Source organism: Microcaecilia unicolor, chromosome 11, assembly GCF_901765095.1.
Source record: "Microcaecilia unicolor chromosome 11, aMicUni1.1, whole genome shotgun sequence".
Taxonomy (NCBI): domain Eukaryota; kingdom Metazoa; phylum Chordata; class Amphibia; order Gymnophiona; family Siphonopidae; genus Microcaecilia; species Microcaecilia unicolor.
This window is the reverse complement of record NC_044041.1, coordinates 48334523-48350689: the sequence shown is the minus strand read 5'-3', so window position 1 is coordinate 48350689 and position 16167 is coordinate 48334523. Positions and strand designations below refer to the sequence as shown.

At 43.8% G+C, this 16167-nt stretch overlaps 1 protein-coding gene across 3 annotated transcripts in view; it reads right to left on the bottom strand.

Annotated features, from left to right (window-relative positions):
• Positions 1-16167, bottom strand: part of ADGRD1 (adhesion G protein-coupled receptor D1) — a 428743-nt gene that overhangs the window by 387403 nt on the left and 25173 nt on the right. For all 3 annotated transcript variants that reach the window (XM_030219508.1, XM_030219506.1, XM_030219507.1), the window contains one exon: positions 14909-15031. In XM_030219508.1, the coding sequence (XP_030075368.1) occupies positions 14909-15031 (123 nt within the window). The remainder of the gene's footprint in view (positions 1-14908; positions 15032-16167) is intronic.

Below are 16167 nucleotides of genomic sequence, written 5' to 3'. Positions count from 1 at the left end.
AGTATATACAGGTACTTATTTGTACCTGGGGCAATAGAGGGTTAAGTGACTTGCCCAGAGTCACAAAGAGCTGCAGTGGGAATTGAACCCAGTTCCCAGGATCAAATAGACAGACAGACATAAGAAGTTCCATGCTGGGTCAGACCAATGGACCTTCGAGTCCAATATCCTGTCTCTGATAGTAGTCAATCCACATTACCTGGAAGAACTGGGAAGATCGCTTCCCTTTTGTTCATTTCCAGATACAGGAGGTGGTAATCACTGTGCCTGCCTAGCTAACAAGTATTAATAGACTAGTAAAAAAGGCCCGTTTCTTAACGCAATGAAACGGGCGCTAGCAATGTAATGAGTTCCTGTCATTAATGTTTCCACGGTTGTATTCTGAATATAATTGTTGTTTACATGTGTAAGATTTCTTTATATACAATATTTTTTGTGTAAACTGTGTTACAATGTGGTAAAAGTTTTCCTTGTTCAGGCCCTTCAATCAGTTTAACAATCACATCAGAAGAGCTCCTTACTCGTGAGAATGCAACATACAGTTGCCCATGTGAGAGAATGAGAGTGACAGTGTGTTTTACAGACAGTGTAAGAGAGAGAGATACACAGAGTGATTGAGTGTGTGTGTGTGTGTGTGTGTGTGTGTGTGTGTGTGTGTGTGTGTGTGTGTGTGTGTGTGTGTGTGTGTGTGTGATGTATGTGTGTGAGTGACAAAGTGATTAAATGTTTGTCTTCCCTTCCGTTCTGTGCACTTGCCTCTACTGATGTTCATACCTCCCTGTATATGATTGTTTGTTAGAGATTCAATCTACTCCACTTCCCTCCTCCAAGTTCCGTTCTGTCTGATTGGTTCTTCGTTCCTGTGATGTCGCGTTTGTTTGCTTGGCAACTATGCAGTGTTCCGTTTCCTTGACGTGAGGGCGGGGACAGTGAGAGCACCTTTGATGACCCGCCCTGTAAGGCGTACAAAACCCCAACCTTGGCTGACTTCTAATATCCGCTACCTACGTTCCTGTACCCGCTCCGCCGAACGCCTCTGGCGGAAATCTCGGGCCCTTGCTGATTTCTTACACTTTAAGTTCATGCTGACCTCCTTCCAATCTGCTCTTTTACGTGCCAAACAGGATTATTATATCCAACTGACCAACTCTCTTGGCTCTAATCCTCGACTTCTCTTCACCACATTGAACTCTCTCCTCAAGGTGCCCCCTCCCCCAACTCCCCCTTCATTATCTCCTCAGACCCTTGCTGAATTCTTTCACAACAAGGTTCAAAAGATAAACCTTGCTTTCTCTACCTCACCACCTCTCCCTCCACCTGTCCGTTCCCCTCTCTCTCCTTCCCCTCTCTCTCCTTCCCCTCATTCCCTTTCCTCCTTTCCTGAAGTTACTATTGAGGAAACTACACTTCTCCTTTCTTCCTCAAAATGTACCATCTGTTCCTCTGATCCCATTCCCACCCACCTTCTTAATGCCATCTCTCCTGCTCTTATTCCTTTTATCTGTCACATTCTCAACTTCTCACTTTCCACTGCGACTGTCCCTGCTGCCTTTAAACATGCTGTGGTCACACCTCTCCTTAAGAAGCCTTCACTCGACCCTACTTGTCCCTCTAATTACCGACCCATCTCCCTCCTTCCTTTTCTCTCCAAATTACTTGAGCGTGCTGTTCACCGCCGCTGCCTTGATTTTCTTTCCTCACATGCTATTCTTGACCCACTACAATCTGGTTTTCGCCCTCTCCACTCAACCGAAACTGCGCTTACTAAAGTCTCCAATGACCTATTACTGGCTAAATCCAGAGGTCAATATTCCATCCTCATTCTTCTTGATCTTTCCGCTGCTTTTGACACTGTCGATCACAGCATACTTCTCGATACCCTGTCCTCACTTGGATTCCAGGGCTCTGTCCTTTCCTGGTTCTCTTCCTACCTCTCCCTCCGCACCTTTAGTGTTCACTCTGGTGGCTCCTCTTCTACTTCTATCCCTCTGCCTGTCGGCGTACCTCAGGGTTCTGTTCTTGGTCCCCTCCTCTTTTCTATCTACACTTCTTCCCTTGGCTCATTAATCTCATCCCATTGCTTTTCCTACCATCTCTATGCTGATGACTCCCAAAACTACCTTTCTACCCCTGATATCTCACCTTGCATCCAAACCAAAGTTTCAGCGTGCTTGTCTGACATTGCTGTCTGGATGTCTCAACGCCACCTGAAATTAAATATGACCAAAACCAAGCTTCTCATTTTCCCCCCCAAACCCACCTCCCCGCTCCCCCCGTTTTCTATTTCTGTTGATGGCTCTCTCATTCTCCCTGTCTCCTCAGCTCGAAACCTTGGGGTCATCTTTGACTCTTCTATCTCCTTCTCTGCTCATATCCAGCAGATTGCCAAGACCTGTCGTTTCTTTCTTTACAACATCTGTAAAATCCGCCCCTTTCTTTCCGAGCACTCTACCAAAACCCTCATCCACACCCTTGTCACCTCTCGTTTAGACTACTGCAATCTGCTTCTTGCTGGCCTCCCACTTAGTCAGCTCTCCCCTCTCCAGTCGGTTCAAAACTCTGCTGCCCGTCTCATCTTCCGCCAGGGTCGCTTTACTCATACTACCCCTCTCCTCAAGACCCTTCACTGGCTCCCTATCCGTTTTCGCATCCTGTTCAAACTTCTTCTACTAACCTATAAATGTACTCACTCTGCTGCTCCCCAGTATCTCTCCACACTCGTCCATCCCTACACCCCTTCCCGTGCACTCCGCTCCATGGATAAATCCTTCTTATCTGTTCCCTTCTCCACTACTGCCAACTCCAGACTTCGCGCCTTCTGTCTCGCTGCACCCTACGCCTGGAATAAACTTCCTGAGCCCCTACGTCTTGCCCCATCCTTGGCCACCTTTAAATCTAGACTGAAAGCCCACCTCTTTAACATTGCTTTTGACTCGTAACCACTTGTAACCACTCGCCTCCACCTACCCTCCTCTCTTCCTTCCCGTTCACATTAATTGATTTGATTTGCTTACTTTATTTATTTTTTGTCTATTAGATTGTAACTCTTTGAGCAGGGACTGTCTTTCTTCTATGTTTGTGCAGCGCTGCGTATGCCTTGTAGCGCTATAGAAATGCTAAATAGTAGTAGTAGTAGTAGTAGAGCCAATGAAACGTTGAACTACAGACTTACGAACCCTACACTGCCACAGTGCCACTGAGTCAGCTTCAGAATGTTGGAGCTACTTTTTGTTATATAGGATGGGGCTGTCCTTCATAAACTGAAACAGGGGTATCCCCAGTGAATATACATGAGATCTATTTGCATGCACTGCTTCCATTGTATACAAATAGATCTCCTACATATTCATTGAGGAAATCCTGAAAACGCAAATAAGCGAGGGCTGAGGTTGGACATCACTACGCTAAATTGTATAGTGAAAGAACAGCTTTATCCCAACCAACCTCTGCTCTGGCCTGGGTCACAAAATGCAGACACAATGCTTGATGTGTCTCAAGAGACCTGTGCAGCATTAGCAAGATGGTAATTTGAGCAGGTCTAGGTCAGCATGAGTACCAGTCAGGTCTAGAGTGGTCACAGCACCTGAGGCTGACAGCATAAGTGGTTCTGAATATTGCTCTTACTCTTAGTAGCATAGTAGATGATGGCAGAAAAAGACCTGCATGGTCCATCCAGTCTGCCCAACAAGATAAACTCATATGTGCTACTTTTTATGTATACCTTACCTTGATTTGTACCTGTCCTTTTCAGGGCACAGACCGTATAAGTCTGCCCAGCACTATCCCTGCCTCCCAACCACCAGCCCCGCGTCCCACCACCGGTTCTGGCACAGACCGTAAGTTATCCCCATACACAGGCTATACCAAGGAGTTACTTCCAAGGCACCACATGATCTGCTGCCTCCACTATGCTCCTCTGATGACTCCAAGGACCGGACATCTTCCATATTTCTCTTTTTACTACGCAGACTCCTGCCTTCTCCACTCTTCTAAATGGCTACTTCACTGCTTGACTCAGTCGATCAGATTTTTCTCCACTCATAAGCTGCTGTTATATTAATCTCCAGAAAGTCTCTGGCGATGACTCCTGTCTCTGAATCCCCTTCCTTCACTCCATGGATCCTCCCTCTTTCCCAACCTAGACAGCTTCTATTTTTGAAGACTCAAGATGCTTTCCTACTCTCCGAGGCTCTCATTTGTTGCACATCCTGGAAGTGATGCATCAACCGTGAGCTGAAACATTACTTTTCCTGAAATACTACTATTATATTATAGCTGCAAAGGGGACTGTACAGTTACACATATTCACAGCTTTGTTAGGGTTGAACAATCCCCAAAATGTTACGGGGCTGTCTAAAAATCCATACGCCTCACATGTGAGGGGAAATCACTTTCTATAAATCACAGAATATTATAAAAGCTACAGCTGTTTCTTTGCAATCACTGTACTCTCTTGAGCAATGTGGAATTCTTCATTGAGTCACAGAGTTCCCTGTAAGTCCTAGAGCGTCACCAGTATGGTACCTGACACAGAGCTGCAGCCATATAATTATAATGCCCAAAAATGAACAATAATAGCCTCCAACAGAGAATGTATTACACTCTCATAATTAGCCTATATGGTGTTAACTTATTCTAGAGCAGAGCTACCCATCATACAGGTCATACTGAGTGACCACTGGAAACCGCACTTTAATATTTTGCAGCAGCTGCAATCTATCATCATAAAACCTCTTTAACCACTGTAATAGAGTCATATTTTTTTTTATTTGCAAAACAATATTCAGCTCAACTACGGTCAGTACATGGCCAAACATCTTGCAGATGTTACTGTAATAAAACAAAAATCTAAACACCAAATGGAGCAGAACATTAAAACTTCATAAATCAAAGGTTTTACTTAAAACTTGCTTCACTTATCAGCATATGATAGTAAATTCTTGCTTGGCCTAACATTAACCATAAAGAGCAAGACTGTAAGTCCACAGATGCGCTGGTGCAAAACCAGGACTTAAGGCATCTAGTCACTGACACTGACAGCATGACCATTCTGATGTCACAGCTAAGGTGCCATACAAGACTGTTAAACTTTCTGTGGAGGAGTGGCCTAGTGGTTAGGGTGGTGGACTTTGGTCCTGAGGAACTGAGTTCAATTCCTGGCACAGACAGCTCCTTGTGACTCTGGGCAAGTCACTTAACCCTCCATTGCCCACCGCATTGAGCCTGCCATGAGTAGGAAAGCACGGGGTACAAATGCAAAAAAAATAAGCCTGGAACCTAACCATCTTCCGAAGACTACTGAAAACAGATCTTTTCAAGAAGGCATACAATAAACATCCATCTTAAATACTAAATAATAACACTATACACGATCTATACAAAACCAAAATCTTACCACATGACTGTTTAACCTCTTTGCTATTAATGATCAAGCAATACCACCTTAAACATTATGTCGAATAGGGTTTCTCTATAGTCGATGACCTAATGCATGTTAGAATCCAATTTATTACTCAGGAACCTTCATGCAATACCATAATGTATTCTGCTTTACCATGTATGTATGCACATGGTATATATATATACCATGATCTGTTCCATATATGTTATGTTCCACGTATGTAACCATGTATGTCTGCACTTAACGCAATACCATTTCTAATTCTGTTACCCGGAAATGGCAACCGCCATTACGGCAAATGTAAGCCACATTGAGCCTGCAAATCACTGGGAAAATGTGGGATACAGATGCTACAAAATAAATAAATAAATAAATAAGAGGCTTTGAACAGAACCAGAGAGTGAGAGAGAGAACAGGCAAACATACAAAGCAATAGGTCCGCCAGAACTTTTCTAGATCATTCTGTTGGCAGCTAAGCAATTCCTCCAAAGTCTATTTCTGGTTTTTATTTGATTCCTGAGGAGATAGTGAGTGCTCTGAGCTTTTGCAGATTTCTCCCATTTAGCCTTTCCCATTGTTATGGATCTAAGTATTTCAGAAGCTGCTATGTTGTGCTCACATGAAATGTTGTTGTACCTGATCCCTACTACAAATAGGAGGTAGGGGGCTAGTGTTACATGTTAGATTTACTTTTTTGTGTATTGATACATTTCACACAAAGTAAATTATTATGTATTTCATATGTTTTATTATGTAGTATTATAAGACTGTGTATTATATGTATTAATATATGAATGTATATTATATTTGTTGTAAGCCACCTTGGCAGTCTTTGTTGGAATAGAAAAAGAAATTAACGCAATATGAAGAGCTGAAACAGAAATAGATACGAAGCAATTTAAGAGGGAGAAGGGTTATAATAGATGACACATTTCTTAAGCAGAGAAGAACTAGGAATAATTCAAAATGGGAATAAAGGTGGAATATCAAAGAATCCAGTTAGTGCTTGCTGTAAAACAGGTGCAAACTTTTGTTTTCTTAGAGCAGATGCAAAGTTCGTACCATAAGAATGGGGGATGTCAAAATGAAATCCCAGCATGCTGTTTGCCAGCTCCACCCCCTAGCTCCACCCTTTTGCAGCACAAATAAAAATACCTACACTTTATTTTTATCCACAGATGGGGAGAACAATTTTGAGCCCCTGATTTCACTCAGATAAGTGTTTACTTGGTTGCATAAACCCCCTGATTCTGTAAAGGTCTCCAAAAATTTAGGCGCATTTCCAATTTACCCATGTAATTTAATTGAATAATAAGTCAATTAGTGCCAATAATTGGCTTTTTCACAAGCAATTATTTGTACTAATTAGATTTAATTGGGACCCACGTGTGTAAAGTTAGACGCAGGATCTGCACCTACACTTTTTACACATGCCAGAAAAGGGGCATGGAAATGAGAAGTTCATGGGCAATTTGGGGTGAAATAGGGGAGTGGCTTCAAGTTACACATATAATTAAAGAATAATGGTGCACCGCATATAAATTTAGGTGCAGGCATTTTCTACCACATTTTTATTGGCGCAAATGGCTGTGCCTAAATTTACACATGACTTTTCACTTAAGTGTGTATTCTATAAACTGCACCAAACTTTAGGCATGGCTTATAGAATACTGTTTAAGTGGGGGGAGGGGGTTCAGCGCCAGTTTTTTAGGCGCCATTTATAAAATTTACCCCAAAAATGTTTAGAAAATTACCTTCTTGATGTTGTAAAAAGAGCACAGAGCTATGAGATTTAACAGGCAGAGTGGTTCAGGTGAGAACCTTGAATTCGGAATGCTTAGGTCATAGTCATTAACTGATTCCCCAGGGAATTCCTCCCCAATTCCCCTGTTCTACATTCTACCTAGTTCTAATCCCATTGAAGAACATCTCCTTCTTGTCTGTCTAGCTACTTGTCATGTAAATGCTATCTAGTCTAGTAACCCCCAAATCCACCCCAGATTCCATATAGCAATATAGCACTTTGAGCTGCACGTGTAAATTTGGGCATGCGCAACTTAATTGAATAATGAGTCAATCAGTGCCAATAATCTACTATAATAAAAAGCACCTCCAACGTTCTGAAGCTGACTGTGGCACACTGAAGTGAAGGGTTCGTAAGGTTCGTCAGTCTGTCACCATCTCTCTCTGTCCCGCCCTCACGTCAAAATGTGATGACATCTAGGGCGGAACAGTGAGAGGAAAGGGCACGTCACACGCATGAGTGTGTCGTCGACCCTCCCTTTCTCCCTCCCTCCCTCCCTCCCTTCCATTTCCAGGCCCCCTCCCTCCGATTTTTAAAAGTCATCTTCACTTACCAAGTCAGGGCTCGGCCCTTCTCTCTCTCTCAGCTGTGGTCCTGCCCTCATTTCCTGTTTCCGCAAGGGCGAGACCACAGCTAAGAAAGAGAGAGAAGGGCCGAGCCGGCACGCATTTTACCGCTGCTGGCTGCCGCCGTAACCCTGACTTGGTAAGTGAAGATGACTTTTAAAAATCGGAGGGAGGCAGCCTGGAACTGGAAGGGAGGGAGGGAGGAAGGGAGGGAGGAAGGGAGGGACGACGCCCCTGGAACTGGGAGGGAGGGAGGGGGAACACTGGAACTGGGACTGGGAGGGAGGGAGGGAGGGAGGAGGGGGGACCCTGGAACACGGAGGGAGGGAGGGACCCTGAAACTCAGAGGGAGGGAGGGGGGACCCTGAAACTCTGAGGGAAGAAGGAAGGGAGGGACCCTGAAACTCAGAGGGAGGGAGGGGACTGTGAAACTCAGAGGGAAGGAGGGGATGACCCTGGAACTCGGAGGGAGGGAGGGAGGGAGGGGGACGACCATGGAAGTCGGAGGGAGGGGATGACCCTGGAACTCGGAGTTTGGGAGGGAGGGGGGACGACCCTGGAACTCGGAGGGAGGGAGGGGGACGACGACCATGGAACTCGGAGGGAAGGAGGGGGGACGACCCAGGAACTCGGAGAAACGGAGGGAGAGGGGGGATGATGACCCTGGAACACGGAGGGAGGGGGGACACTGGAACTGGGAGGGAGGGGGGGCCCCTGGCACACACTCTCAATCTCACACACACACTCTTTCACAGACACACTCGCACCCAGTCTCACTCTCTCTCTCTGTCACACACACACACTCGCACATTCACTCTCTCTCTCACACAGTCACTCTCACACACACTCTCTCAAATATACACACTCCAAGGAAAACCTTGCTAGCGCCCATTTCATTTCTTTGAGAAACGGGCCTTTTTTACTAGTTGGGCAATAATAAGCAATTATCGACATTAATTGGCAATAATTAGAATTTACACACTCATCTTTTTAGGCGTATTCTATAAAGAGGTGTGTGTAAATTCTAGTGTGTGAACCCGAAAAGGGGTCATGGCCATGCGAGGAGATGGGCAAGTCAGGAGCATTCCTGAAATTTATGTGTCTTGTTTTAGAATTAGGGAGAGCCATGCCTAATTTACATGTGGGGAATTACACCTGGTTTTCATTGGTGTAAATGGTCATGCCTAAATGTAGTTACGGTTCCTGGTGCTAAGCACTATTCTATAAACCACACCTAACTTTAAGCACGGTTTACAGAATAGCGTTAAGCGCTATTTTTTTTCAACGCTGATTTTTTAGGTGCTTTTTATAGAATCTAGTCCCCAGTAAAAAGCTCTGGTTTTCAAGGAAACTAAGCCATTCAAATTAATCTGGTTCTCTGACAGTCTACTCAATATAAAACATGGTCACTGTAACAAATGCATTTCTTGAAATCCAGTGGAGTGGAGGAGTAGCCTGATGGTTAGAGCAGCAGGCTGTGAGCCAGAATCCTACTGTGGTTCCTTGTGATCTTTGGTAGGTTGATACACTGTTCTCACTTGGACTTCAGGGCTCTGTTCTTTCTTGGTTTTCTTCTTATCTCTCCCATTGCACTTTTAGTGTATGCTCTCGTGAATCCTCCTTCACTTCTATCCCACTATTAGTACCTCAAGGCTCTGTCTTGGGACCACTTCTTTTCTCCATCTATACTTCTTTCCTTGGTGTTCTGATCACCTCCCATGGTTTTCATTGTCACTTTAATGCTGATGACTCCCAGATCTACCTCTCCACACCAGAAATTTCAGCAGGAATCCAGGCCCAAATATTAGCCTGCCTGTCTGCCTAGAAGTGTCACTGCCATCTGAAACTAAACATGACCAAGACTGAGCTTCTTATCTTTCTCCCTTAACCCACCTCTCCTCTTCCCTTATTCCCCTAAGGTCTATATAGTGGCCTTTCTGGTGAGTAGGGGTAGTGGAGAACAGCTGAAAATTGAAGGAAGATGTTAAAGTATGAAACTGAGAGGCTTAAGAGTCGGAGAGATCATTAGCATCAGTGGCGTACCAAGGGGGGGTGGTGGGTGCGGTCCGCCCCAGGTGCACGCCGCTGGGGGGTGCCGCGGTGCGTGCCTGGCTCTGAGTTCGCTATCTTCGCTTGTTTGCTGCAGCTCCCTCTGCCCCGGAACAGGTTACTTCCTGTTCCAGGGCAGAGGGAGCTGCAGCGAACGAGTGAAGTTAGCGAACTTTTCGGAGCCAACAGGCGCGCGCCGCGGCACCCCCCCCAGTGGCGTGCACCCAGGAGGGTGTCATTTTGCCAGGGGGGGAGGTGTCATTTCGCCGGGGGGGGGGGGGGAGCATCAGCGATCCACCCCGGGTGCCATCTAGGCTAGGAACGCCACTGATTAGCATGAATGTTAAAGTCCCAAAGAATGAGGGAAGAAGATGAGAGTTTGAGAAAGAAGGAAAGCCAGGAGTCAAAGTCAGTGAGAAAGGAAGAAAGGGACTTATCAGGGCAACAATAAATGACTACTACTCATAGAGGTAGAGGAGTGAATAGACAGATGGACTGGACTTCGAACGAAAATAAGCAGTGAGACTTAGGTGGAAGAAGAGATTGAAATTTACAAGAGGATGAGAATAGTAGCCCAACACCACCTCCACACATAGGAGCCGACTCTGTGGGTGCTGTGGGTGCTTGAGCACCCCCAATATTGAGAAAATATTTGTATTTGTCCAGGAAGGGGTTATTTCCATTGGGCTTAGCACCCCTAATAATTTTGAAAAGTTGGCTTCTATGCCTCCACAGCCAACCAGGTGAGATGTATGGGAGAAAAGGTAACCTCCATGACACAGGACAGCAGCTGAAGCAGTCTTCAGGGCAAAGTGAGGTCTCAGTTAGTGCAAGCAGATGGGAGTACAAGAGATAAAAGAAGTTGTGGATGTAGAAAAGCTTGTTGGAGATAGAACGGGTATTTCACAGGGCACATGAGGAAGGCAGAGAAGAAGGGGAGAGGAGAGAAACAGAAATTAGATTGGAGTCATTGCGATGTGACCTGAACGAGTAGAGTGAGAACTGATCAGGAGCAGGAGAAGGAGCAAGAGTGTACGGAGAAGAGTAGGAGAGGCATAACAACAGTGATGAAGATGAGATGCACTCAGACAGAACGGAGATGGTTGAATGAAAGGAAGAAAATATTGAAACTTGAGAGCTGAGAAGGGAGAAGACAAAAGGAATGGTGATATGATGAGATATACAGTGGAAGTCACCCCAGAGAACTCTGGAAGGATAAGCAGATGGGCTACAAGTCCTCCACAGCACCTACAAGGCAGCTGGTAGAAGCGCTGGGCACCTGGAGTTGAGGCCCTGGGTGACTCGAGATCGACCTGGGAGTCACCCTGGAGAAAGCTGGAAGGATAGGCAAATGGGCTGCAAGTCCTCCACAACATGTATGCAAAGCAATTTATATAAGTTTGATAACACACTTCAGTTGATTCTATCTCCCCACCATGCAGTAAGCTATGCCATTTCTTCTGATCTGAAACCAGGTGACTTGGCATCCTTTTCAGAAGATTTGGCATTTGCTCACATTTCAAGTCTCGTTATTGTAAAGTGTCTATGCTGGATATCCAGAATCAAGTTACCAAGAATAATGATGACAATGACAATTTATCATTATTAAAGCCCATAGCCTTAACACTCCATATTCACTGAGGTCAGCTCTTTCATCAGTATGAAACTATATAGAAAAGAATCCATGGAGGAACTGAGAAATGCAAAATCAGAGGCCCATGGGAGCCAGAGGTGTTCATCATGCTTGGCAGATGGGAGTGTAATGGTTAGAAGTCAGTTTTCAAAGACAGACTTCAGACCAATGGATAGCTCTTTCATAAGGGTTCTTTAGAAAAAACCTGAATCTGCGCTTCAAAAAGCTAACTTAGCTCTATCTGCTGACATCTAATGCAACCAGCCTGCCATTAATCCCAGTTTCTCTCTAATTCAAAGGCTTTTTTAAAATGTATGTATGCATGTATATATGAGTTTGTGTGGATGCGTTTGGATTTACCTCACATCTTTTCAGTAGTAGTTCAAGGAGAGTTACACTCAGGCACACTAGTATTGTCCTGTTCCTGGACGGTTTACAATCTAAGGGGTCAATATTCATCTGGTGGCAGTCAGTGTTTTGCCAACTGCTGCCAGCGTTATGCCTGGAAATTCAATGCTAAGCCATGTCCGAGCTTCGATATTGAATTTCTGGATTTGTGAAGCTAGCTAAAGTATAGCTGGTTAAATGTTGACTATCAAGAGGAACAAAGAGTGAGGAGATGCAGTCAACTTCCAGAATCAAATGGTCTTTATTCCAACCAGCATAAACAGCTCAAGTGTGATGACCCGACACGGCCGTGTTTCAGCAAGAATGATGCCTGCATCAGGGGTTGATAAACTCTCACAACATGGATCACTGCAATTCTTTCTATTTACACAGCACTTTTGGTGATCGCAATTGCTAAAGCCAGCTGACCGAGTGTTTGCGATCAGTGGTTTTCTTTTCAAACACCAGCAATCCACTGCGCTTCTTGTCTCAATCTTCTTCATGTGGTGTTTTGTCCTTCTTTCTTGTCTTCTAAGTGCTGACTATCAGCACTTAACCGGCAAAATGTTGGTTCTGCCCCCAGAACACTCCCAGAATAGTTGGTTTTGAGTTAGGCGCTAACCAGATATTTTCAGCTGCAATTAGCCCTGAACAAGTGATTTAACCAGGAACTGTTTCTGGCTGGTTAAATCACTTTGAATATTGACCAGCAAGTTTTTAGCTGAGGCCTTGGAGGGTTACATGACTAGCCCAAGATCACAAGGAGCAGTAGTTTTGTGGCATCTTCCATCTCTTCAAAAGAAAACTAAAACCCATTTCTGAAAACATTGAGTGGAGGAGTGGGCTAGTGGTTAGAACACCTGTCTTGCAATCCAGAGGTGGCTGGTTCAAATCCCACTGCTGCTCCTTGTGATCTTGGACAAGTCACTTACCCCTGCATTGCCTCAGATACAAACTTAGATTGTGAGCTCTCCTGGAACAGAGAAAAATCCAGTGTAACTCACCTTGAGCTACTACTGAAAAAGGTGTGAGCAAAATAAAAAAAATCAATAGTTGACATTTTGTAGCTTATAACCAAGTTTAAACCAGATTGCACACTAATTTGACAGGAGATTAAAAAAAAAAGATTATATAGAAATGTTTGCTCTGGAAGACAAGCTGTTGAAACCTTTTACTGTATCTATACCAGTTTCCTTACTAGCAACTGGATGCACAAATAATTCCAATTGTATTGGGTGCTAGTGGACTGATTAAAAAGTATTTCCAAGTGCACCTTGACTGTTGTCTATTTATATTACTCCTTATGAACTACAGAAGGAGGATCTCCATTAAAAAAAAAATCAATGCAAGTTTTGAAATGAGCAGTAGAAGTAAATCTGAGAGACTGAGATCATCTCCAACGCATCCTGGCACAGGAGTTAGATTTATTTCTGTGGAGAGCTGCACTTGTAATTCAGGAATGGATTGAAAAGTTCTGCCGAGTTAGATTCAAACACACAAAAAAAAGATAGAGAATTTTTAAAATTGTAATTGTGTTTCTCAGAGAGAGGGTCAGAAAGAAAGGGAGTGTGTGTGTGATCCTCAGAGATACAGAGAGTGTGAATATGAGTGTGTCTGTTTTTCTCATAGACAATCAGAGATATTTAATGTGTGTTTTTTAGAGACAGAGAGTGAGTTTGTGTGTGAAGGTCAGAGAAAGTGAAGGTGTGTTCTTCTTCGAGAGAATATTGAGAGAGCGGTGTATCGAGGGTGGGGCGATGGGAGTGGTCCACCCTGGGTGCACGCTGCGGGGGGGGGGTGCAGGGAGCAGCTGCGCGGCTGTTGGCTCCGCCGGTTCCCTGCTCCCTCTGATGTTACTTCCTGTTCCGGGGCAGAGGGAGCAGGGAACCGGCGGAGCCGACAGCTGTGCGGAGGTAAGAGGCCAAGGAGGTTGTAAGAGGCAATGCACCCAGGGAGGGGGGTGTCTTGAGAAGATGCATTGGGGGAGGGATGAGACGCTACACTCCGGGGGGGATGCTGCGGAGGGAGGGGTGCAGCGACCCACCCCAGGTGCCAGCCAACCAAGGAACGTCACTGTATTGAGAATTTCTTTAGGGGAAAGAAGATATATATGTTTGCTGATATTTCCAGACCTGTGAGACCCAGAAGCACAGAAAGCAATTTTTGCTTCTGCGCCCTGGGGTGATCCAACTGAGTGCAAAATTTTACTTAAAATTCCCCTGTAAATGTGTTGTGATTTTGTCTTTAGTGAAATATGTCTTTTTAAGGAACCTATACATTTTACATTTTTGGCTACTAAGGAATCTCCAGTGTTGCCTCTCTGGATTGGTGTGTTACAGTAATAGAGGAATTTGAAAGTACTCTGCCCACATACCTGGATCTTTTCTTAGTTAATTAATATTTTTCCCTTATTTTCCTCTATGTTGTGGGAATTGGTTATTTTCATTGCTTAATACTGGGTTTCCTATGATAGCATTGTGCTTGTTTGAATCAGTTTTTCTGTACAAGATTGCTTGATTAGTCTTTATTTGAAGTTTCGTAAATAAAAAAATAAAAATAAATAAACTTGTTCTCAATAGGGGGTGGGTCTAGGCAAGGGGGCAGAGCTAGGCAAATGAGCAGAGCTAGGAGGCCCCACTGAACTGGTCTGCACAGTGCTCCACAGTTGCTAAGACCAGCCCTGCCTATGAGCCCCCAGGAACACAAAAAGCAATATATTTTTGGAAGCCCCAAATTGTTTAGTCAGTTTTTTAAAAATATATATATCATTGTTCATGATGTTTGAAATGTGTACTTTCTTCTTCACATTTCAAACATCATGAACAATGATATATATATTTTTAAAAAACTGACTAAACGATTTGGGGCTTCCAAAAATATATTGCACTCTAGAGGTTTCAACATGTGGTCAAACATTTAAGGCTGAATCAGACTCTATGAACGTGACTCTTTATTTCCTGACATCAGTTTTGTACCTCATTTCCCCAGGAAGCCTATTTTGGGGTGAAGATACGGTTATCCACTGTACCTATTTATCTATCCCTATAGTATCTGGTGATATCACCTACCTTCAGGTCCACAGATCGCAGGGTTACTTATGCATGAGTTCTTGTAGCTCTCAAAGGAAAGGACAGACACTCCGTTATCTCCCTTCATGTAAATTCCTTTGTTGACCATTCCCTCTATGAGGTCTAAAAAGAGAAATGAAGACATTAGCCTCTATCACTCCAGCAAGATGAGCCTGTTCTGAGGATACAATCGAGCAAATCTTTGTCGCTTATATTAAATAGTCTATTGAAATATGAATTCAATTATTTCGTGTGACGCATTTCTTGTTTTAAAGTTCATGCAAAAATCGCAAATTTTAAAGCAAAAAAACAACTTGATTAAACTTCCTCAAAGTGTAATGTTTCACAAAAAAATGCTTTAGGAAATTTGGATGTGCAAAAATTAGTTATGTGAAAATTACTAATGAGCTGGTTTGCACTATTCTTCAGGTCAATAGCAGTTTTGCATAAGGGTTGCATTTTCACTCACACTATGCATGTTTTTTGCCACTTTTGTATATGGTGTTGTGTTTGCAAATGTTCAGGCACTTTGGAGTATCAGCCTTGATGATGTGGCCTCAATTGCCTTCTGCAGCCCACAGGCTGGATTTTGCTTGGCTTCCAAAAACTGCAGTTTCAGGCTTACTCAGTTTGTGACCAAAATCTTATCATCATTTATGGTGAACATTACTGATAAATGAGCGTGTCTTCATACATGCACGTATAGCTGCGGTCATAAAACTTATTTCAAAGAATCACAGGATAGGACTGGGACATTAAAGCTTGTAACAGATTTTGGACTGGCCTATCTCTGATGACTGCATAAGTGATAGGAGAAGTATACTCCGCTGTGATATTCATCTATAAATCCCATAATGAGCTGCATTCCTATATATGCTAATGTATATAATCACAGGGTATTTTGTATGGCAAAAATTAAGGGGGCAATTCTCAAAAAGTATGTTACCATCTCCCCCTCCCCCAAGTTCACATCACTGACATATGTAACTTCCAAATCTGCAGCACAGTTATCTGTATTGCTTCTGAAATCTCTGTCCCCTTCATCCCCCACTCCCATCTATATAATCAGGGCTGATACCCAAAGTTACTCAAAAATTTAGCAGACGTGTCAACAATCAGTTCAGCCAGCACAGGACATTAATATTACAGATCTTAAATCAATGCCTGAACATATATTAAAAATACATGAAACAGGTGAGTTTCCGTTTCTGTACTTTAGAAATTGACAATATGGCTCCTTTCCCCCCACAAATTTGTTT